General features: G+C 39.1%; 2 protein-coding genes across 4 annotated transcripts in view; one reads left to right on the top strand and one right to left on the bottom strand.

Annotated features, from left to right (window-relative positions):
* Positions 1 to 20,833, top strand: part of LRRC17 (leucine rich repeat containing 17) — a 30,732-nt gene extending 9,899 nt beyond the window's left edge. Inside the window, exons 2-4 of the mRNA XM_003921129.4 lie at positions 8,755 to 9,661; positions 14,985 to 15,140; positions 20,121 to 20,833. Of these exons, the coding sequence (XP_003921178.1) occupies positions 8,890 to 9,661; positions 14,985 to 15,140; positions 20,121 to 20,518 (1,326 nt within the window). The 5' untranslated portion in view covers positions 8,755 to 8,889 and the 3' untranslated portion in view covers positions 20,519 to 20,833. The remainder of the gene's footprint in view (positions 1 to 8,754; positions 9,662 to 14,984; positions 15,141 to 20,120) is intronic.
* FBXL13 (F-box and leucine rich repeat protein 13) overlaps positions 1 to 25,732 on the bottom strand; it is a 230,032-nt gene that overhangs the window by 118,851 nt on the left and 85,449 nt on the right. For all 3 annotated transcript variants that reach the window (XM_074379286.1, XM_074379284.1, XM_074379285.1), the window contains 2 exons: positions 6,221 to 6,273; positions 425 to 525 (listed from right to left, as the gene is read on the bottom strand). In XM_074379286.1, the coding sequence (XP_074235387.1) occupies positions 425 to 525; positions 6,221 to 6,273 (154 nt within the window). The remainder of the gene's footprint in view (positions 1 to 424; positions 526 to 6,220; positions 6,274 to 25,732) is intronic.

Genomic DNA, 25,732 nt, shown 5'->3' with positions numbered 1-25,732 from the left:
CATGGAAACAGGGATCTGGGACAAGAGTGTTCAAAGTTTGGTAATGAGGATGTTGGCATTCTATTATGAAGAGCTCCCAGACACCAAACTGGAATGTAAGGGCCAGAGAGCTTGACTGCCCAGGATGGGGGACCAGAAAGAAACAGGCAAAGTCTAACTCAAGCTACTGGGTACATTGCTGTAGAAGTGACAAAAATGTTAGGCAAGGCAGAAGACCAGTTATTCAAACTGAACTGGCCAACTAGGGAGAGCGCAGGCACCAGCTTAGGAACTTGAAAGCATCCAGCAGTCCCTTATCAGAATAGCAGTGTCACAGTGGCAGGGTGCTGATAAAGGCAACACTGCCTTTGCAAAATGCTAGAGCAAGTCAGAGACTTTGGGAGCATAATTATTTTCAGTGTCGTACAAATAACACAAGCATTACCTCGGCAGGAGTCGCATTGTCCTGTTGGTGATAGTTGTGTTAGACAGATTGAGATACAAGACCCCTGGACAGCCCTCAGAAATGTGTCTCATTGATTCATCCTGAATGAAAAACAGAGGAAAGACGTTTATCAAATTCTAACAGACTTTGCAATTTCCCCATTATCTTTCTATTATCCCTCTTCCTATTTCAGAAAAATATATATGCAAGAGTTGGTTTCTTCATATTCTTTATCTGATACTAGGTTGAAGTGAAATTAAAAAGAAGCCAATGCTTTTGCTCAAAGCATCATTACTCAGGCCGGGTGCAGTGGCTCATGCCTGTAACCCCAGCACTTTGGGAGGCCGAAGCATGCGGATCACAAGGTCAGGAGTTAGAGACCAGCCTGGCCAACATGGTGAAACCCCATCTTTACCAAAATTACAAAAATTAGCAGGGTGTGGTGGTGCGTGCCTGTAATCTCAGCTACTCAAGAGGCTGAGGCAGGAGAATAGCTTGAACCTGGTAGGCAGAAGTTCCAGTGAGCCAAGATCATGCAACCGCACTCTAGCCTGGAGCGACAGAGTGAGACTGCATCTCCAAAAAAAAAAAAAAAAGCCTAATTACTCCCTCCTTTTCCCTTTCCTTGGAAATAAAATCTCATTCTATCACAATGACACTTCATTAAAATGTGAACCCATGCAAGTTCAACTGTGTTACAAGAAATTTGAGCTCAAAAGTCAAAGTGTCAAACACTTCTCACTCTTCATATGCAGGAAAGCAATTAAAAACGGATCCATTTTAAACTTACAAAAATTATTCTGAAAGACAAGAATAGTAAACACTCTCAACAACAGGACTTCAGTAACAATCCATATTTATACACATATACCTTTATACATAGATGTGTGTGTGTAATTAAGCTTCCGTGGTTCTGCTAACAAAATATTTTAAATAGCTGAACAGATTTTCACGAAATTTATGGTAAGTTTGAGATGGCTAAAATAAAATATTGGCTACATGCCATTTGGAGCTGGGGTTAGGGTGAGGGAGAATCTCAAAGATTCAAGCATTCTTCCCCGTGAAAGTGGAAAACTGAAGTAAGACAGCAGTGTGACCATGAAATAAGAGACAGAAAAACAGGTTTCAGGCACAGATTCTAAATTGAAATTTACAAGACCAGATGAATTGCAAGCTTTGATTGCAACAAGCTGCTTTTTGTATGGGTAACACTATAGAAAATAAAATGAGTACCAGCAGGTTTTTATTTAAGGACTCATGAATCTCCCCAGAAACATCAACAGGGCAGCCAGTTTAACTATTAGTGGTGCAGCCAATGTTTGACACTACATAGTCCTGAAAAGAATAGACCATTGCAGGTATCTGTCTATCTGGAAGAGGTAAATCATGAGAAGGCTAGATGATGTGGTTCTGAGAATTCTGCATCACAAATATGGCCACTCCTCATACTACTAAGAATAGTAAAGGCTTATACTCAGCAGAATCATTGATGTTTAACATTCTATTCATTACTATTTCCAGTATTTATGGATTTTTAAAATAATGAAATCCTGCAGGTCAGAGCATCTGTCATACTCAGATAGGAATTGGTTGGTTTATAGGGACAGTAAGTCATACCTTAAAGAGAACACAAGATTCTATTTTAAACTGCAAACCTCTGTGATTCTGCTATAGGGAAGGTTCTATGCACCTATACTGCATGAGAGGCCAGTGCAGAGCTTTTGAGAAACACTACTCTTAACTGTATTCAAGCTGTCAGCAATTTTTCTAGATGCCCCATTACCAAAATGTAGGATTTGAATAGGTGTGGATAGATAAAATGTATACAGTACATTTTTACAAAAAGAATGGCAAGAATAACCATAATGAGTGGCATTGTACTCTAATACAAAGAAAATCTGTCTTTGAAAACGTTCAGCATGCCAATCAAGTGTCAAAGTGATCACACACTTGTTGAAAAACCTTGGCAAAATGCAAATAAGATTGGGCAAGGAGAGGAGAGGGAGTTGGCTTAAACACCCTCAGAGAGACAACCACAAAGAAGATGAAAATGTGGGTACCAGGAAGAGGAAGGTGGAGTAAGAAATCTGACTTTGTGCTTGAGATGAGGAGGCAATTCATTCTCTGCATTTTCCTGTCTAGAGAAGCTTGAATATCCAAACAAATTTAGAACACTCCCATTCTCTGTACTTAAAAGAATTCAAAACTTAATCCCCAAATGTTTGAACACATAAATGCAAAAACTGAGTGCCTACATTGCAGAATGGCTTACGAATTTGTCCACAACGTACTCAAATCCTTCTGAATGTAATACAGTTCATAAGACAAGCTTAGAAATCAAAGCTCTTTGAATGAATGTTACCCAACTCTTTAAATGTAAGCCTGTGTCCCAGTCTACATCTCAAGGGGAAAAAAATAGTAAAATGTAGCTGGATAAAATTATCAGCCCTGTATATTATTAGACTCCAAAACTGGACAAGACTTTCATGTTCACAAATTCAATGCAGATGGCATTGTTTTGACTTCCCTATTAGAGGGCCACATTCAAATAATATGATTTTTTTACTCAAGTACAGAACTGAAGCTCCCTGAAGGCAAGAACTGAAAAATGATTTATTTTTTAATTCCCTCCAACACCTAGCAGAACATATTTAACATAGTAGGTGCTAAAACATCCACAGAAAGAATAAATCTGTTTGACAAACAGCCTCATTATAAACACAGGCAGACATCTGGAGAATGTGGTAGTCAACATTTAAAATACTTCTTCATGAAGGAGCCCATGTTCACTTTGCTACTGGAGAAAGAGTGTAACCAAAGCAAGTATAACATTTTTTTCTCTGATATCATCTTTGACATGTCTGTCTATGCCTCCCTTTCTTGTGGATGACCCTTAAAGGCACATTTGAACATAAAGAAACAGCTTATTTACATCAAAGTACAAGCCACTGAGAAGATGCTTAGTTTATCATCTAGGGTGGTTCTTATGTTCTGCTGGACAGGAATTAAACAACTAATTTAAATGCTGAATTTGTGTGTTGAGGTAAGGAGTAGAGGTATTCTGAGGGTCTTAATATTTTTCTGTACACATTCTACTTAAGTATAATGCCTTCCATCTTTTGAAAAGACATTTTACTGTGGAAATAGGGGATGGATTTCATGGGGAAAAATTACTAAAGGAGAATTTTCAAAGTGCTCAGTTCTAAAATGGGAGATATATAGGTAAACATAAGTGTAATAGACAGTTTGAAATATCAATCTCCTGAATTCAGGAGAGGGAGAATTAATTCCATCAGCCAGGAGCGGTGGCTCATGGCTGTAATCTTAATACTTTGGGAGGCCGAGTGGGGCAGATCACTTGAGCTCAGGGGTTTGAGACAAGCCTGGCCAACATGGTGAAAACCCATCTCTACTAAAATTACAAAAACTAGCCAGGCACAGTGGCACGTGACTATAACCCCAGCTACTCAGGCGGCTGAAACAGGAGAATCACTTGAACCCGGGACACAGAGGCCATAGTGAGCCAAGGTCACATCACTGCACTTCAGCCTGGGTGACGGAGCAAGGCTTCATCTCAAAATAAATAAATAAATAAAATTAAAAATTAACTCTGTCAAAATGTGAATGGAACTTTATAGGGCTAGGGGGTTTAGAGAAAATGAAGGGTGACTTTTAAAGGGCATAGGTTCTTTTAGGGGTGAGGGAAATGTTCTAAAGTTGGTTGTGGTGATGGTCACACAACTCTGTCAATATATCAAAACTATGAAATCGTACACTTTAAGTGGGTAAATTTAATCTCTACATAAATATAAATTTATTATATCTCAATAAAGCTGTTTTTTAAAAGTCACTGAAAAAAAGAGAGTGGGAAGACCCAACAGAATTGAAGAGTGTGTTAAAGAATGAAAAAGTGTTAGCCAGGTTGGGCTGGGGTGGTGGGAAAGGAAGGGTGGTCATTTAGGCAGATGGAAAAACAAGTTCAAGGACACAAGGAAATAGGATGACATGAACAGGGAACTTCAAGTGGTTCAGTATTTAAATAGAGTAGAAATGGGAAAGAAAAAACTAGAAATATGAGGCTGTAAAAATGAGGCTGAGAGGTAGCAGGGAGGAGCCAATTAATGCAGTCTTTTCACTGGCAAGGAGAGCTTCCCCTTCATGGTGGAGTTGGTGCCTCATGATTGGCATTCCACAGCCAGTCCTTCCTCCTATTCCCTTCTGCCTCCTCAGGGACTTGCTCCATGAGTTGCTTCAGCTGACTCTCCATCATCCTCTATAAACCTGTTTCCATTTTCCTGCCCCTGTTTTCCTTCTACCACTCTCTAAGCCATTTTTCCTGGAAAGATCAGGTTATGCCTCATGCTTCACCTTCTCACCTCTTGTCCACATCACAATTCACTACAAATAGATTTCTGCTCCAATAACCCACTGAAACTGTTGTAGCAAAACATGGCAGTCCCTTGTGATTCTCAAACCTACAATGCATTTTTTAGTCCTTTTCTTACCTGTTCACTTTGGTTCTTTCTGAAACTCTTTACTCACTATCATTTTGTGATATCTCTTCATTGTCAACCTACTTCTCTTACTTATCTTTCTGAATATCCTCTGTCTGCTGCTAAAAGTCAGCATTCCCTCAGGCTCATGTTTAAGTCTTCTCCTCTCATATCTTCTCTATAAGTTTATCTTATTCACTCTTGTGATGTTAATTATTGACATCTATATATAGATGTCAACCCAAGATGGAATTTCAATTCTAGCCAATGTTGTCTATTGCTTACTTGGTATCTCCAGATAACTGCATTCACTAAATATTATTGAACATAATATGCCAAAGTTTGTGCTGGGTGCTATGACTACCACAAAGAATAAAACACATCTCCTGCCCTTTGGGTCTCTTAGGCTATTGGAGGAAGCAGAAACCCTATGATTAAGGATACTTATCATTGGAACCCAGCCCTGGAGCCAGTGATGTCCTGGTAGAAGAGGTGATAATAGGCCTTAAAACCTGACAAAGAAGAAAGCACTACTTGGAGACAAAAGGAAAGGGTATTCTAAGCAAAGAGCAAATGCACAACTACAAGGAGCAACTTGGAGCACGCAGGAAAGGACACTCGGCAGCTGTAGTCACTGAAAATTAGTGTGTACATGGAAACTGAAGCAAGTGAGGCTGGAAAGGGAGGCAGAGGCAAAACCATAGAGGGTCTTCAAGGTAGAGTAACATTAAAGAGCTTTGGCTTTATCCAATTGTGCAGATGACAGGAGTGTGTGTAGTTAATGGAAAATGAAAGTGAAGCAGTCATACCTGCCTTTTACAAACAGTATAAAGTGCTCACTTTATACTCTTTGTAAAATGGAAGACAGAGTGGAAGACAGGTTGGGACAGAGGAAAAGTCTGGAGACAGGAACTAGGAAGAAAGCAACTACGGATGCATGTTCATTTCCATCTTCTTGGGTATAGCTGTTGATAGGCATGAAGATAAAATGAGCCTACCATGTCTAATGGGGCCCAATTTTTTCTGCCTCATACACACATACCATTAAATATAAATACAGTTCATTGTGGATAGTCATTGAAAAATTTCTGCTTGTCAGAGGCTCCAGCACTGAGCATACATCTACATGATTAATATTAGCATTGTACAGATGGAGTAAAATTTCTTGTCAGTGTTTAACATAGTTTGCTCTTTTCCACATTGAATCCCAAATAATAACACAACCATCTACTCTGCATATTGGCACTCCAATGTAGCAAGTCAATCTGTATAAACAGCAGTAAAAATGGTTGCTTATACTCACTGTGAATGTTGGGCAGTCAGAGACATTCAACTCTTGCAAGTTCCTACAGTGGCCTAAATCAAATAAGTTACACATTACTAAACTACATATTACAAATGTTTAAACAAAGTTTTTCTATCCTACATTGAATGCAATGTATTCATTAGAAAACAAACAAAAACCTTGGCAAGTAATATGTTCTGAGTATATGGTTTCTTTTCCCAGAAAACGGACTTTTTTGGGCTTCAGAATTAAAATATATACACATGTTTAATATTGTTTGAGGATTATAGGAGCAAGGGGAAAAGAGAAAAATATTACTTTGGGAAAAACACTATATACTTAGTGCTTTTAGCTTGGAAGCACTTGAAGAAAACCAACCCGATTATTTGTGCATGCTTTTTTGTTTTCTTTTAATGTTTTAATATGAAAATTTTCAAACATACACAAAAGTGGAAAGAACTGTATAATAAATGTATAGCCACTGCCTGGATTCTAATTTATATTTTACTCTATTTGCTTTACCATATATCCACCTACTCATTCATCTCTCTATACATCCCTCAATAATCTTATTTTTGTATGCATTTCAGAGTAAGTTGCAGACACCAGTAAACTTCCCCCCATATACTTCAACATGTATATAATAAATAATTCAGCATGCATAATAATAAAGAGAATAGTTGACATAATTTTTTAGGTCAAACTTATATACGATTTATAATGAATTACAAATAGACAAATGAAGGGCCAGAGAGGCTAAGCACCTGATTAGCTCTGGGACCAGAGGCCACAGCACAGCTATGAACTCTAAGGGAAAATGAGACATGTATCCAAATAGCTAGACGGAAAAGTGTTTCACAATCAGTGCCCTGAAACTCAGTGGACAGTAAATAAAACTCCAAATCTGAGACAGAAGAGAAGTAGCTAGGAAGGCCACACAAACCAGTGACTGGGATAAATGCTTGAAGCAAAGAAAAGGGAAGGGATTCTAGGTGGAGACCCCATGAAGCAGGAAAACTCCAGGCAAAGGGGTGATTCTGCATTCAAATTGCCACAACGAATAGAAAACACATTTGCTGCTCATAACCACATAGCCCCACACTAATAACAACAGACATGATAGCAGTTATAAATCTATTTCAAACATTTCTTCCTTTGCCAAGAGTGGACTGCATCCTAAGTGATATATGCAAACCAGAAATACTTTCGGAATTTTTAAAAAATGAAAACAATTGGTAAAAATGTGCACAATCTGGAAGTGTCCTCAATAATATTTATTAAGGAGAAAATAGATTTCCCAAACAATACAAGTTATGAAATAAATGTCCTTACAGTATACAACAGTTACTCTGTTTGTTTTGTTTTTTTTGAGACAGGATCTCGCTCTGTCACCCAGGCCAGAGCGCAGTTGGCGCCATGTCGGCTCACTGCAGCCTCAACCTCCCAGGCTCAGGTGATCCTTCCACTTCAGCAACCCCGACTCCCATTCCCAAGTAGCTGACACTACAGGTGCATACCACCACGCTTGGATAATGTCTGTATTTTTTGTAGAGACAGGGTTTCCCGATGCTGCCTAGACTGCTCTCCTGGGCTCAAGCGATCTGCCCGCCTCAGCCTCCCAAAGTGCTGGGATTACAGGCATGAGCCATTGCACTCAGCCAGAATAGTTATTTGAGAGTAATTAATCAGTTCAACAAATATTTGTCAAGGAAATACAGCAGTTAACAAAACAAACAAAAATCTTTTCCCTTAAGGAGTTTAGTTTCTAGTCGGGAGAGACTAACAGTAAACAAAAGAAGTTAAATACCATATCTACTTTGACAGATGGTGATTAAGTGCTACGGAGAAGAAATGAAACAAGAAAAGGAATTGGGAGCACCCAACAAATGGGAGGGAATGTGATTTAAAATGGGGCTGAACAGGAAGTTTTCACTGAAAAGGTAACATTGGAGCCAAGACGTGCAGGAGATGACAAGGACAGTGCCATTGACTTCAAGCATCTCTGGAGTCCACACTCAACATAGTTGGTGATTGGGAGACAGTAGAGGATAGAAAAAAATAAGCTCAGAAAGACAACTATTCAAGTTCTACCCTTAAGTGTACATCTCAAGGCTGTGTGGAGAATTCTTTTAATTTCTTAAATCCGATTTGATGATGAATTACAGGTTTCAGTTTTTATCAGGCTGAGTCCTAACATTTGTGACTACTTCCCTGGGGCTGCCACTGTGAAGCACCTTATGTACACGAGCCTATTTTATCCTCCCAACAATAGTAAGAGGTATCCTCAGTCCTGTTTTACAGATGCTGAAGATGAGGTTAAATAACATAACTAGCCTAGGTTGATACAGTAAGCAGGTAAGAGAGCCTTGATTCAAACTCAGGACACATTCAGCCTCTAACCCAGGCAACTAAGAGGGGCAGAAGCTTTCTACGTCACTGTTCTGTGGAACTAGACGGCCTTTGCCTTAAAAAATCTGTTTGTATCTGTCAATAACACAGCACTTGCAATGTGCCTTAACTTTTAATACACATTTTTTTATCTTCCAACCTAGGGACTCCACATACCCCAGCTGGGTCTCATTGTTCCAGAACTGCATTAGTTAAGATTACTCAAACTTGGATTTCAAAGAAATATTTTCATTGTTCCATCTGTCACACGAAGTAATTGGGGCCAGCTGGATGTCAGGATGCGCGTGGTTATCATTGTAATCTTGCTCTGCTTTTGCAAAGCTGCTGAGCTGCGCAAAGCAAGGCCAGGCACTGTGAGAAGCCGAGTGAATCATGGCCCGGCGGGTGGAGGCCGGAGAGGCTCCAACCCAGTCAAACGCTACGCACCAGGCCTCCCATGTGACGTGTACACATATCTGCATGAAAAGTACTTAGATTGTCAAGAAAGAAAATTAGTTTATGTGCTGCCTGATTGGCCTCAGGATTTGCTGCACATGCTGCTAGCAAGAAACAAGATCCGCATATTGAAGAACAACATGTTTTCCAAGTTTAAAAAGCTGAAAAGCCTGGATCTGCAGCAGAATGAGATCTCTAAAATTGAGAGTGAGGCGTTCTTTGGTTTAAACAAACTCACCACCCTCTTACTGCAGCACAACCAGATCAAAGTCTTGACAGAGGAAGTGTTCATTTACACACCTCTCCTGAGCTACCTGCGTCTTTATGACAACCCTTGGCATTGTACTTGTGAGATAGAAACGCTTATTTCAATGTTGCAGATTCCCAGGAACCGAAATTTGGGAAACTATGCCAAGTGCGAAACCCCACAAGAACAAAAAAATAAAAAACTGCGACAGATAAAATCTGAACAGTTGTGCAATGAAGAAGAAAAGGAACAATTGGACCCGAAACCCCAAGTGTCAGGGAGACCCCCAGTCATCAAGCCTGAGGTGGACTCAACTTTTTGCCACAATTATGTGTTTCCCATACAAACACTGGACTGCAAAAGGAAAGGTTTGTACTTTTCTTGCTTTTTCATTTTCATGAATAACTTAAAATGGTCTTTGAATCTTATAATCCTCCCTACACTCGACCATGCCTTGGAATTCCTGATGTCACTTCCACCAGAAATCTTTCCCTAGTGACAATGGAATTTACCCAAAGCTTTTCTGGGGTCCAGACTCAAGGCAATTGGTAATCCAAGGACAATGACAGGAGGAAAGGAGGTATCCTCAGGAGGGCAGCCATTTGGGTTCTACTCATTTGCACATCGCAAGCTGTCACTGTAAGGAATTCCTTTCATCTTAAATCCAATTTAATTTAGGTAGGTAAACCAAAGGGTGTGAAAATAAGGGCAAATGTCATCTATATAACCCGACTTACACTGATTATAGTCCAAACATGGTGTGCATCTGTGAGATGATAACCTCAAAGAGAAAACATCTGCAGAACAGGACTGTGAAAGCACTCTGAGACCGAGTGAAAGTAAATGGCGCTTCTGGCCAGGCACGGTGGCTCACGCCTGTAATCCCAGCACTTTGGGAGGCCGAGGCGGGCGGATCACAAGATCAAAAGATCGAGACCATCCTGGCCAACATGGTGAAACCCCGTCTCTACTAAAAACACAAAACAATTAGCCGAGTGTGGTGGCGCGCGCCTGTGGTCCCAGCTACTAGGGAGGCCAAGGCAGGAGAATTGCTTGACCCTGGGAGGCGGAGGTTGCAGTGAGCCGAGGTCGCGCTACTGCGCTCCAGCCTGGCACCTGGTGACAGAGTGAGACTCTGTCTCAAAAAAAGAAAAAGAAAGAAAGTAATGGTGCTTCCGTATTTCTTATCATTTAGTCCCAGGGTTTTAATTAATGCTCCTTTTTTTTTTTTTTGAGATGGACTCTCACTGTGTTACCCAAGTTGGAGTGCAGTGGCACGATCTTGGCTCACTGCAACCCTCACCTCCTGGGTTCAAGCGATTCTCCTGCCTCAGCCTACAAAGCAGTAAATGCTTCTTAACATCCTATATCTTAATTATTTCCAAATTACCCAGAATAAAACAATAAAAATGTAAAGAACTAAATTTAAAATATTTAATCTGAGAACTATGAGACTAAAGAAATCTTTCTAGAATATTACCTACTCCCTGCAAATCATTACTAGGTTTTGCAACCCATGCAATTCTTGTGCTAGTATTACACAGGATGTGCAAACGCAAGATAAAGTCGTGAGCTAAGAAAACAGATGGGAGATTTTAGTAATGCTCTTGATGTGCCAGTGAAGATCGATGTTCTCAAAGTGTAGTCAGGGAACTGCTAATCTATCCTACAATAAAAAACCATGTAACAATGTCTATATGTTTCATTTCTGGCATGGTTTAATAATTTATTTGTAATATTAAATTAAAGCCAGATGTCATTAAATGAGGTTCATAAAGAGCATGGTATCATTTCTTCCACTTATATTGGGAAATTTTGCTATGTTTTGTTTCTTTGAGGGCAAGAGAAATGGATAGTTCAGAGAGAAAGCCCTGGTTCCTCTCAAGAGAAATGTTAGGCAGGAATTACTAACATTGTCAGGCAACCTGAACCAGAAGTAATTTTGCTCATTTACCAGCAAAGTCATGCTCAAGCCCTGTCCCACCATCCCACACCCCCACCCCCACCCCCAATTGTAAAGATGACACCTGGTTAGATCCCACAGCAGCCATGTGGCACAGGGACGTTTGCTTACCAAGATACCCTGTGAACTGTATATAATTCACTGCCACAGGAGAGCAGTTATATATAGCTTCATAACCTGGGACATGCCATTCTTGGCTCCAGGTACCCACACATGCTGTCCACAACTTCCAGAATGCTAGTAATATTCTCATTTACAGATTAGGAAAATGAAGCTCAGAGAGCTTCAGTCACTTGACCATGGGTTTCACAAGTAAGCACCGACGCTAAAATTGAACCTTGGGGTCCACCTGAGCCACAGCCTATGTGCTCTCTACTTCACACTGCTACCTTCCAAAGTTAATCTGAGCATATTCAAACAATCAGCTGCCTCAACAATGCACACATTAGAGAATTTCGAAGAGTCAGTACATGTAGTTTTTCTGTAGCCAGATTGCGTAGAATTTCCCAGACACTGTTATCATGAGTCCTTAGTGCTTCATGTTGAAGAGCTTGTTTATTAGAATTTCCTTCGTGGTGCTTAGATTAAAAACTGGAATTGTATACTTTTAATACTAATACAAAGCTACTATCCTAGATTTTTAGTTAGAATACTTGATATTGCTGAGGTTCTAAACTCAAGCTACAGTGAATTGGTACTTGCTGTATCAGGTATAAATGAGAAAAGTAGATAGAATTAAATTTATTAATTATCTGAGAAAAACACCATCCAGACAAGATTTAAAACTTCTACAGCGAGACTACACTGTGCTCTAAGAAGAGATGACATGTTAGGAAATGTCTCTTTTTCACTGCTTTTATGCTTTTGGGCTATTCCTTCCCCCAATAAGCCTATTTCTGCTTTTGTGTTTTTTCCTTTTATTCCCATAATATTTTTTTCTTTTTCTCTTGAAAAACTTCAGCTTATAAAAATAAAAGTACATTTTATTGCTTTCTTTCTTCATCTTATTGTTGTCTAACACGACCTTCCAGAAATGCTCCATAAATTCATACCTTTGCTTTAAAAATATACATCATTTACTGAAACACAATATAAGTAAGGTTTCATGACATATACACTTAGCATATATAATACTGGGTCATCAAAGGACAACATAAGTTCCTCCAAGTGTTAATGATTATGTAATTCAGAGCCTATTATTTTAGATTATAAGCGAAGGGTAGGCCAGGCGTGGTGGCTCATGCCTGTAATCCCAGCACTTTGGGAGGCTGAGGCAGGCAGATCACTTGAGGACAAAAGTTTGAAACCAGCCTAGCCAACGTGGTAAAACCGGCCAGGTGCAGTGGCTTATGCCTATAATCCCAGCATTTTGGGAGGCTGAGGCAGGCAGATCACAAGGTCAGCAGTTCAAGATCAGCCTGACCACCATGGTGAAACACTGTCCCTGCTAAAAAAAATCAAAAAAATTAGCCAGGTATGGTGGCGCATGCCTGTAATCCCAGCTACTCAGGAGGCTGAGGCAGGAGAATCACTTGAACCCGGGAGGTGGATGTTGCAGTGAGCAGAGATTGCACCACTGGAGACTGCACTCCAGCCTAGGTGACAGAGCAAGACTCTGTCTCAAAAAAAAAAAAAAAAAAAAAAAGGTGAAACTCCATTTCTACTAAAAACAAAAAAATGGGCATGGTGGCAGGCGCCTGTAATCCCAGCTACTCGGGAGGCTGAGGCACGAGAATTGCTTCAACCCCGGACGCAGAGGTTGCAATGAGCCTAGATCATGCCACTGTACTCCAGCCTGGACAACAGCAAGACTCTGTCTCAAAAAATAAAACAAAACAAAAAGATTAAGAGTAGCTTTGTCTTTTAATATTATCAATACAAATGGCTTTCACTGTGGTTTAAATCTAGTGATTCATTTCATCCTTTATTTTTCATTTTTTGTTATATTGCTGATTCCCATAAATTCAAAGGGAAAAGTCTTGTTTATTAAATTCCCTTTGGTAGTGCCTGTCACAGAGCCATGTGCTTTAGATTGATGATGATAACTGGACTGCTCTTCTTTATTCTTTCAAAGCAGTAATTTAAGCAACCTTTGAAGGTAAAAATACATCGAAGTTAAAAATCATGGTTAAAATTAAAGTGTGACAACCTGAGGCTCTGTACAAGTATCCCACATGTACATGATCACACATAGAGAACTTGCATACAGATTCCCCAACTCGAAGTTGAGCCTGGCCCAGCTGACCTGCAATGAGTCAGACAGTGTGTGTAGGGGACCTAACATGTGCCAGTTCAACCACAATGACCTCAACAATCACTATGTATTTTTGCCTTAAATATCTAATGGCAAGAAAAAGAAATAATAGCTTTATTCACTAAGACACAGATTCTTTGCCAACAAATCCTAGTTTTTCAAAGGGAATAAATGTGAGACTAGTTGAAAGGCATATTTATGCAATACTGAGGTCAAAGGATTGCCAAGAATACATGAAAGTTAGTTTTTAAACTGCTTTCAGCTTCACAATGACCAGAATAGTTTACCATTTTTAAGGAGTTATTTTACTTCTAACATCAAACAAGGGAAAATTATGCAGGTAAATTACCCTTAGCTGCCTCCAAAGTTAAGGGAACAATTTTACTGCAGCTTGAACAATAGTTAAGAATTTAGTATTTGCAATAAACAGGGCCACTTATGTCTCTTTTCTTAGTACTACCGAGCTTTCAAGACAGTTCTGAGGTTGCTGACAATGAAGATAGCCTGCTAAATGGGGAAATTACCTGGAGAAATTTTCTAATTTGCTTCTCCAAATCAACAAGGTTTGGTTGGAGGAGGAAAAAAGCTTGTGAGGGGTAGTAATATGGTATTTGTTGTGGCATTTACCAAGAATTTGGGGTAGCAGTATATATTAAATATGCATACCAAGTGGTACCTGGATTAGAAAAAGGGGCATTGATCAAATTTGCCTTCTGGTTTGGGGAAATGAGTATTTATATACTCTTTATCAAAAGCAAACATACTTTGCATCAATATTTGCAATTCTCATTCAAGTTCTAAGTTAAAAGAACTAAAGAATTCTCCTACACATCAACACAGCAAATGAGATTTTCCTGTGTTTTTCTAAGCCACACTAGGAAAGCCTTTGCTTTGCATTTCCTGGTATTACTTGTGGATGTTATTTTTACCCAGGGCTGTTGCTGACAATCCCAAAATGGATTCTGTAGTTTATATTCTTTTTCCAGCACCCACAGCTTTGCCACATTGCCTAGGCCGAGTGTCAGGGTGTTCTCATAAACATTTTTTTCTACCCATTTATTTGTGGTTAACCCACTTTAGCTTGCCCGACAGTGGTTGCTCTGTCATCCACCCTCATGTCCAGCCCAGCAGATGTGGGTTCATTAAGCAAGTCCTGATAAACAGGCTGCTTTCTAGAACCTAAAAGGTGCTGACCCTGGTGACAAGGATGACCTACAGGTCTTAATGGCTTTACAGGGCCTTAGTGAGGACTCTGGCTTTCATCACAGTGAGATAGGAAGTCACGGGAGGATTTGCTAGGCTTTGATAAAATGTAGCATATGCTAAGGATTGTTTCAAACCAACTTTCTTTGGCTTTAGATATCTCTCACCCCTTCTCTTTAAGAGCTGATTCTTCAATCACACAGATAGGATGGTGACTGGGAAAACGGAAGCATAAAGAGCATAATAACCTAAATATTATTAAACTTTCTAGAGTTGAAAAAAGTGCCAAACAACATCCCTCCAGATATTGTTAAACTTGACTTGTCATACAATAAAATCAACCAACTTCGACCCAAGGAATTTGAAGATGTCCATGAGCTGAAGAAATTAAACCTCAGCAGCAATAGCATTCAATTCATCGATCCTGGTAAGTTTCCCTGAATAGCCCCTTCAGTGGGTGGGCAAATGTTCTGTGATTTTTTTCCTATGGCAACACTTATATACAGTAAATAAATTTAGTATAAAAATAACTGAACTAAACTAAATAATAAAAAATGTACAAGGTTGAATTAAACATGACACTTATACTAGGAGTTGTTTGGCACTCAAAAAAATACTTGCCAAAATGCTGCTTTATGAAGTATGTAATGTCACATATTACTAACCAATATTTATTCAGTTAGCCCAAATACTGTGTTATGGAATAGATTTTAAAAGTAATATATGGCAAATGATCAACAGTATGCTAAAATGTAGTGATTTTTAAAGGGAAATTCAAAGTTGGAATTTTCTTTGCTATTCATTAAGCCCCATCTTGTTTAGAATAAATTAGAAACAAACTGTTAAGCACTGAGTTCATCAATTAGGATAAAATGTGCTCAAACCAGAGCCAGACATACTATATCTAGTCCTAGATCAAGACCAATTCTCTTTTACATCCTTCAAATCTCTTCTCCATTTGCTAAGCAAAGCCTCTGGCAAAAATGAGCTTGGTAAATTAAGTAAACACATTAGATTGAAGTAAACACATTAGAACTGAAAATTACTGCAATACTGAATAGATTTATAGCATATATAATACATGTGCCTTCACTATGCTACTTCAATTTGAAAAGTTCTATGAAAATGATTATTAAAATTATTTTAATGTAATATGTTATAAGCATTTTGAGTACAATTGTTTCCCCTGCTTTTCTTCATGACAATGTACCACCATTAATAGAATATTAGAATTTTAACACAATAAAAGTGAAAAATCAAAATGAACATTCTGGAGCCACAAAGGGATATTTTAGAATTAACATGTTTTTAAAAATTAGAAAATCATAATTTTTTATAACTTCCCAAGGGAAAGCACTATGCTACATGTAAACCTTAGCCTGTTACAGATGATGCAAACTTGGGAGTATGTTTGAATTGTGAAATCAAAAGCAATTTTCATTTCTCAGTAAATAAGAATACTACAGACACCCTTCTCCCAAATGAAGTGGGCATTATATAAGTGCGCAAGTCAGTCACTGCTAGCCAGTCTCCACAAAGCCAGGCCACAGGGTAAAGAATCTGAAAGTGGAGGCCGGGCATGGTGGCTCAAGCCTGTAATACCAGCACTTTGGGAGGCCGAGGCAGGGAGATCACGAGGTCAGGAGTTCAAGACCAGACTGGTCAAATGGTGAAACCCTGTCTCTACTAAAAAAATACAAAAATTAGGTGGGCATGGTGGTTCGTGCCTGTAATCCCAGCTACTTGGGAGGCTGAAGTAGGAGAATTGCTTGAGGTGGAGGTTGCAGAGAGCTGAGATCGTGCCTCTGCACTCCAGCCTGGGCTACAGAATGAGACTCCATCTCAAAAAAAAAAAAAGAATCTGGAAGTGGAGACCCTTTCTTGCAAGAAAAATACACTTTAACCCTTTATGATTCCATCTCCCGCTTGACCAATCAGCACTCCCCACTTCCCAAGCCCCTACCCGGCAAGTTGTCTTTAAAAACTGATCCTGGCCAGGCGTGGTGGCTCATGCCTGTAATCCCAGCACTTTGGGAGGCCATGGCAGGCAGATCACCTGAGGTCAGGAGTTCAAGACCAGCCTGGCCAACATGGTAGAACCCTATCTCTGCTAAAAATACAAAAATTAACCAGTTGTGGAGGCAGGTGCTTGTAACCCCAGTTACTTAGGAGGCTGAGGCAGGAGAGTCACTTTAACCCGGGAGACGGAGGTTGCAGTGAGCCGAGATCGCACCATTGCACTCCAGCCTGTGGGAAAAGAGCAAGACTTCATCTAAAGAAAAAACAAAAAACAAAACTCTGATCCCCAAAAGCTCAGAGAGACTGATTTGAGTAATAATAAAACTCCAGTTACCTGAACATCCAGCTCTGCATGAATTACGCTTTCTCCATTGCAATTCCCTCTTGATAAATCAACTCTGTCTAGGGAGTGGGCAAGGTGAACTCATTGGGTGGTTACAAACCACAGATTGACAGGACAAGCGAGCCATTCCAAAGGTCCTTGGTCAAGAGTCTAATTTCCTTCTGCTGTCATTCACAAGCAAAACCATAGTTTACCAACCATCAATGCAAACAAGTTTTAGAGCTGTCTCAAAAAAAGATTATAAAACTTATTACTATGTCCTAAGTCAAATGTATTAAAGTAATGAGTAACAGTGCGACAACGTTGTAATTACAACAAAATTAGTATGTAAAGAAAACTTGAGAAAAATGAGAAGGCAATGCAGAGACAGATAATAGTGTAAAATGGACTTGCCTTGCTTCTCCTGATAGTTTTCACGTTTCCCATAACATACTTTTCATCAGTTACGGAATTCCCATAATTCTAGGGATTCTTTTCTGTCCTTAGGATCCCCTGAAGGCCTTTTGTTCACCAAATGTGTGTTCCCTGCTGACACAAAATGTTCTCTACTAACAGCAGCAGTACTTATTTTTCCTCTTTGTTGAATTCACTCTCAGGGAAGAATTTTCTAAATTAATAAATATTTACTGAGCATCCAGCAAATGCCAAGCACTTTCTTAGAACGAAAAAGTTCTTCTGAAACAAAAAAGTATCTCAGCACTTAAGGCAAAATAAACTAAAGAAATTTTAAAATGAAAGTTCGCCTATATTTCAGGGTCTCTGAGATGAAACCCTGCAAGTAGACTTACTTTAATGATTTTTGCTGGTAAGTATACAAATGCAGTGGGAGTCGCCAGACTTTAAAAGACGTGAATAATAATCATATAAAATGCCAGACACTGTTGTGGAAAAGGGAAAGAAGACATCCTACTAGGGAGTTTTTATCTCCTTTAAGAAACAGAGGAAAACTAGTTTTCCCAAGTGCCTGAATATATATGGTTTAAGTAACAATATACAGAACTTTCAAAATAAAATCTAGGAATGTTTACATATGCTTTTAATCTCAAGGTCTGATGTCTTGAGAAAAGTAAATCTGTGAGATCACTGACTCACAAAATTTTAGCAAACAGAAAAAATCCACTGTCTTCAGAACACAAGGGCTGACCTTTTGTCCCCTACCCCCAAGACATTGCTTGGTACCAAAATAGAACGTTATTTTTCTAAGGGGGAATTATGGGTTTTTACTGAGAGAACATAAGATGAAAATAGTGAATAATATTAGTATGACCACATATTTTCCTAATTAAAAATATGCTCTCCAAGGGTATTTTAAAACAATAATCAAATAATGTTTGAAACAGAAACAAAATATTTAAAACCATCTATTTCTGGAGTATCTGGCTGGTCTGTATCAACTGGAATAGAGATAACCTAGGTATAGATTTTTTTGCTCTTAAAAGAGGGAGAAAAGCTTTTTGTTGTTTTATTTTCAGTTATATTTTATATTGGTTTTAATTATCCAACCTCCAGCAAAATTAAATACATATGGATTCAAAGCCAATCGCTACCATCGTTTGCCAAAATACAACCAGATGTTTTCAAAATGTTGGAAAAAGTTGTTTATTTTTGGAATCTACGGGAATAGAACCCTTCCCCCCAACACTGGGATACAGTTGTTTTCTAGGTATTTTCAGATTTACTGATATCCCAGGGAACTGTCAAATCACCGCCAGGCACATTTTTCATTTTTTTCTCTGCACTTTTGTCTTACATGTGAAATATTTTCTTAATTCATGTTTCTTTTTTGAGTATCTTCTTTTTCCCAGTAAGTAAAAAAATAAAAATAAAAAACATGAGCCCAAAATACATCTTAAAAAGCTAACTTAAAACTGATTTTTCAAATAAAATACTGTATTCTAGTCAAACTAATCAAGGGAAAAGGTTTGAGTAACAGCATACTTTACAATTTTGCAATTAGTTATGTTTACAGTGGAGAAGTATAATTAAAAACAAAACCTTCTTTCAACCCAGAAAATATCTCCACAAAGGTAGTAAAGAAAGAAAACACGTTCATTATTGACTAAGCATTAAACCAGAATGTGATGCGTATCACAGGCAATCCACTGAGAGACTGCAAAGACTCTTGACCCTATGTAACCAAGCAGATACCACCCATTACAGGAATCTGGCCCCTCTGTAGCCAAGCAGATACCACCCATTACATACATGTTTTCAGGACAAATAATAATGAGTCCTTAAGGAAGAAGATTTGACACCACATTTGTCACACATAATTCATCCTAACTTTACCTGTTAAATGGGGTGACTATCTGTGTTAGCTTACTGGCCTTATTCAGAGAAAAAGAAATTTCTGTCTCCATGACAAAAGGTAGTTTTGCAAATAGAAGCAAGACCTCACCAAAGTTAGGACCCACTCTGCCTAACACCAAAGGAGCTAGAAGATGGAGGTACCACTGCATATTCTCACTCATAGGCGGGTGTTGAACAATGAGAACACATGGACACAGGGAGGGTAGCACTACACACTGGGGTCCATTGGGGGGAAATGGGGGAGGGATGGGGGGTGGGGAGGTGGGAAGAGATAGCATGGGGAGAAATGACAGATACAGGCAAGGGGACAGAAGGCAGAAAACCACACCGCCATGTGTGTACCTATGCAACAATCTTGCATGTTCTTCACATGTACCCCAAAACCTAAAATGCAATTAAAAAAAAAAAAAAGATGGAGGTACCATCTTTGTTGATGTTTATATTTCAAAGAGATAATTCCCAGGTCCTTGAAAAAGACATTCTTGCATCATAAAGCTGACAAAAAGCCTATCTCATCTTCAAAAGGATTTAAAGACATTTCAAAGAGAGGAGAAAGTACTGACAGTTAAAAGTTTTCTAACGTAAGAGCTCTGGGAAAAAAGAAGGGAAGAGACATCTCTTTCTTTTCAAAGGGGAAAATTAAGCCTCTTTTTAAAATTTGTATTGGTCCTTAGGATATACCATGCAGTGTATTAACTCAATTACTCAGGCTCAATACATATTTTCTCTTTCCAGCTGCTTTTTTAGGGCTCACACATTTAGAAGAATTAGATTTATCAAACAACAGTCTGCAAAACTTTGACTATGGCGTATTAGAAGACTTGTATTTTTTGAAACTCTTGTGGCTCAGAGATAACCCTTGGAGATGTGACTACAACATTCACTACCTCTACTACTGGTTAAAGCACCACTACAATGTCCATTTTAATGGCCTGGAATGCAAAACGCCTGAAGAATACAAAGGGTGGTCTGTGGGAAAATACATTAGAAGCTACTATGAAGAATGCCCCAAAGACAAGTTACCAGCATATCCTGAGTCATTTGACCAGGACACAGAAGATGATGAATGGGAAAAAATACATAGGGATCACACCGCAAAGAAGCAAAGTGTAAGAATTATTATATTGGGATAAGATAGAAATTTTTCTGATTGTAATTAGTTTCGTATTTTCCATACTGGCGTTAGAAAACATATGTTTACATTTTTGATTAACTGTGTTGCCTATTTATGCAGGGTTATCCAGCTAAAGGAAGTTTTCTTTAATGATGATAAGTATTATTGTTGACACTTATAGTAATCAAGAGAATACTGACATCCTGCTTGCCTGTCCATTTGTGGAACAGCACCTGGTGATATGTAATTCCACACCAGTAACCTGCAGCAGCTGGGTCCTAATGATGGCATTAGACTTTCATAATGTCCTGTATAAATGTTTTTACTGCTTTCTGAAAATAAAAAAAAAAAAACTTTGTTCATTTTTACATGCCTTTTGATAGCTGTGCATACCTAAAGATGATCAAAATGATTTTATACAAAAAGTAGAGGGGTGGGTAATTCCCCACCCCTCTACTTTTTTTCAGTAAATCATCTTAAAAATTTAAATAAATCTCCATTTCTGATTTCCGTACATTCCAAATAAGGTCCTGGTACATCCAAATGCTCAACCACTTTTCACCAATCCTTGTAAAATACTGTCAAGCTAGATCTGAGAGAATTGTCACAAACAATAGGTAGAGAATGTGAGAATTCTACTGGAAGCTGGTTGAAAGCTAGGACCATGATTAACAGCTGTAGATGGTGTGAAGCATGAGCCCTGAAGAGGTATAGACACCTGTGAATGTGAAAAGAGCATTTTTGTTTGTTTTTGTTTTTTGTGTTTTTTTTAAGTAGGGTTCATACTGGGAATCCACCTGTCCGTGAGATAGGGCACTTCCTGCTAAGCTAGTATGTCAAGGAACATAAAACAAAGAATGAAATTAGGATTTGGGGGCAGTATTTGGGATGAAGCCAGAACTAAAACTAGGAAATAATACGAGGCCACTGAGGGAGGAGATGGTGCCCAAAAGAAGCCCCGTGATTTGGGTTTGCAGGTTAAAATGAGCTCACCACTAGATCACCAGCAAAAGAGGAAATCCATGGAGGATTTTAGACCCTGATCCCAACAGTTTGCATTTAGATAGTTATATTCTACATAGAGGAAAAAATAAAGTGAAAAGAAATATATGCATGACCTCAGTAAGATACTACTTTTTCCTTTTAATATACATTTTCCTTTCATGCTGAGTTAATACATTTTCATTTCTTGTATCAAGGTATTCCTACAAAGTTTAGCAAATAACCACCTTATTTGATACTTGCACAAACTCCCAAAGCATGGAAGATGGTACATAAAAACTAGTTTTAGGCACTTTTTTTTTTTTTGAGATGGAGTGTCACTCCATGAGGGCAGTTGGCAGGAGAAAGTTTTTTGTCTAAGATCTAAATAGATCTGTATTTATATATAGGAAACCAAGACAGTGGGAACCGGAAGAACCGCCAGAGCTAATGCTTCAGTAAATAACTCTGGATTGTGAGGTCCTATTTTTATTTATTTATTATTATGATTATTTGAGACACAATCTCACTCTGTCGTCCAGGCTGGAGTGCAGTGGTACAATCTTGGCTCACTGTAGCCTTCGCCTCCCAGGTTCAAGCAATTTTCCTGCCTCAGCCCCAAAGTAGCTGCGATTACAGTCGCCTGTCACCACACCTGGCTAATTTTTGTATTTTTAGTAGAGATGGGGTTTCGCCATGTTGGCCAAGCTGGTCTTTGTTGGCCAGGCTGGTCTTGAACTCCTGATCTCAGGTGATGCACTCAACTCAGCCTCCCAAAGTGCTAGGATTACAGGCGTGAGACACCATGCCCAGACTGAACCATGAGGTTCTAACCACTCTGCGCAGTGGTTTGGGTCAGAAGTGGGAACTTAGAGATATTACTTCTCCATGCAAATCCCTACATTGGTCACTATGAGGCAGGACAGCCAACTATTACATTTCAAATGTTATCAGAGAGATGTAACAAATTCATTTATTATTGTTCAGGAGCCTCAGAGTGGAATTTTAAGAATATAGGACCTGAAAGAGCCAAAATTTGATGATGGAAAGAGCCTGGTGTGACCTCCATCAGAGACAGGAGGATTACACTGGAGGCAAGAGGATTCTGGAATGAAATGAGATGAAATCTGATTCAGAGAAAGGGCCCAAGTTGTTCTCTGGTATAATTTTTAGATGCTAGTTAGGGATTTTATTGTTTGATTTTTATATTCAAATCCCCAGGGATGCATTTGGAAATAAAGCTCCTGAACACAGCAAAACAGAAATGAACACAGGTGATCCAAAAGTAAGTCAGTAGGCATTGCTAACCTCTCTCAGGGTCAAGACTGAAGTGAATTTTTAAATCTTAAGATCTGCCCCCTTTCTACATCAATGTTAATACTTTTTCAGGGAAGTGTAGTTGATTTGTGATGGAATGAACAATTAGACACTTCCTCTTCCACCAATTTCTTACTTGATAGTTACTCTAATAACTTGCCTTTCGATGCCTCTTTTTTATGACACACAATACAAGTTCATGAGGTTACAAAAATAAGTATACTTTATGGTAGTAAAAGATATGACTACCCTGAGATACACATATTTGAACTTACATATTACTTGGGTATTTGGACAAAATAAGTTTTTAAAAAAATAAAACTTTCCTACTAGTCCTAAGATTCTCAGATTTTTGTGAAGTAAACAAGATTTACAATAAACGGAGTCCTCCTGAGACCTCAATAGGCTGTGACCTAATGTCTAGTTACATTTAAGAAAAAGAAAGATATTTAACATTGAGCAGCACTGCTTTTTCATTCACTTACCATTCCATCCTCTGGAGCCTATGCCCTGGATCAATTTATGTCTGTTTCTTAGAAATCTGAGTCTCCTGCTCTGCAAATCGACAAATCGGATTTTTTTTTTCTTTTTTTAAATGAGATAGAGTCTCCTTCTGTCACCCAGGCTGGAATGCAAGGGCACCATTTCGGCTCACTACAGCATCCACCTCCCAGGTTCAAGCAATTCTGCTGCCTCAGCCTCCCAGGTAACTGGGATTGTAGGCATCTACTACCACACCCAGCTAATTTTTGTATTTTTAGTAGAGACAAAGTTTCACCATATTGGCCAGGCTGGTCTCAAACTCATGACCTCGAATGATCCGCCCACCTCGGCCTCCCAAAGTGCTGGATTACAGGGATGAGCCACCATGCCCAGAAGGTAATGAGGAGCTACTTGTCTAAATTCTGTAAACCTGTGCCCTCATCTGCCTTTTAAAGGCTGCTGCTGCCGCTTTTTTTTTTAAACACAGAGTCTTGCTCTGTCACCCAAGCTGAAGTAAGGTGGCATGATCTCAGCTCACTGTAATCTCCGCCTCATGGGTTCAAGCAATTTTCATGCCTCAGCCTCCCAAGTAACTAGAACCACGGTCACGCATTACCACACCTGGCTAATTTTTGCATTTTTAGTAAAGATAAGGTTTCACCATGTTGGCCAGGCTGGTCTCAAACTCCTGGCCTCAAGTGATCTCCCTGCTTTGGCCTCCCAAAGTACTGGGATTACAGGCATAAGCCACTCTGCCAGCCTTAAATATCTTAACATAACATTCTACAGATAATATTCTAAACTTTTACTGGTATAAGGATTACAGCTGTTGTGTTCAGTCAGCTAAACAGCGCAAAAGAGCAGCCAATACTTATCTTCAATCTAACAGTCAGAAAACCAAACTTCTTGCCAGAAAAGTGTGTAATTTTTGACACACCAATAGATGAACTGATCTTAGCTGGGGTAGGGGGTTGGGGTAGGGTGGGAGAGACAATGGAAAAGCTAAAACAGCTCTGAGAATTATTTTTTAACTTTTATTTCAATTTCAGGAGTACATGTATAGGTTTGTTATATAGGTAAACTTGTGTCACAGGGGCTTGTGGTATAGATTATTTAGTCACCCAGCTATTAAGCCTAGCAAGTGTTAGTTATTTTTCCTGATCCTCTCCCTCCTCTCACCCTCCAACCTCCAGTAAGCCCCAGTGTCCATCATTCCCCTCTATGTGTCCATGTGTTAGGAATGGTTTTTATCTTTGATATACTCAAGTATGCTGGAATTAAAATGGGTTTGATTAAATAATTTTCAGTAAATTAAAAATATTACAAAGATGAGACAGATATTACATTTGCTTCCTTAAAAAAAATCAAGGTCTACTCAGGCTTGCATGCTCAAGTTGTTTCTGGGATGGAGACAACTGTACTAAGAAGAACACTTCAGATGAATACTGAATGCAATAAACTTTAAACAGATACAAAATATTAAAAATTTAAAGAAAATAAAAGGTCTACAGGCTATCTTGACCTCAGATACAAATACAAACATATATGTCTTATGTATATATCTCATATACAACATATATAAGATACATCATTATGTGATATAATAAACATATGGTCAATATGCCCATTGCATAGTAATTTGACATAGGCATTTTCATTATCTGATCCTCTTTACTCTCTATACAAGTTACAACCTAAGGTTGCCCATTGCACCTTCACTCCAAACTTTCCAGGGTAGCTGGTGCCTAAGCATCAGGAAAAGTCTTTATGTGGAAGCAGGGAAAAATCTAAGGAAGGTTATAGCTGTAAATGCCTATATTTAAAAAGAAGATAGATCAAGAGAATGAAAAGACAAGCCACATTGTAGGAGAAAATATTTGTCAAAAACACATCTGTAGGGCCAGGTGTGGTGGCTCACGCCTGTAATCCCAGCATTTTGGGAGGCCAAAGTGAGTGGATCACCTGAGGTTGGGAGTTCGAGACCAGACTGGCCAAACATGGTGAAATGCCATCTCTACTAAAAATACAAAAAATTAGCCAGGTGTGGTGGCAAGTGCCTGTAATCTCAGGTACTGGGGAGGCTGGGGCAGAAGAATCACTTGAAACCGGGAGGTGAAGGTTGCAGTGAGCCAAGATGGTACCAGTGCACTCCAGCCTGGGCAGCAGAACGAGACTCCATTTAAAAATAAACAAACAAACAAACAAACAAAAACCACACATTGTAGTGATTTGCATGGAGAACTAATATCTCTAAGTCTCCACCTCTGACCCAAACCATTCGGCAGAGTGGTTAAAACCTCACAATCCAGGCTGGGCGCAGAGCCTCATGCCTATAATCCCAACACTTTGGGGGGCCGAGGCAGGTGGATCACTTGAGGTCGGGAGTTCAAGACCAGCTTGGTCAATATGGTGAAACACCATCTCTACAACTTTTTTCTTTTCTAATTAGCCA

This window comes from Saimiri boliviensis, chromosome 10 (assembly GCF_048565385.1).
Source record: "Saimiri boliviensis isolate mSaiBol1 chromosome 10, mSaiBol1.pri, whole genome shotgun sequence".
Taxonomy (NCBI): Eukaryota; Metazoa; Chordata; class Mammalia; order Primates; family Cebidae; genus Saimiri; species Saimiri boliviensis.
This window is presented reverse-complemented; position numbering and strand designations above follow the sequence as displayed.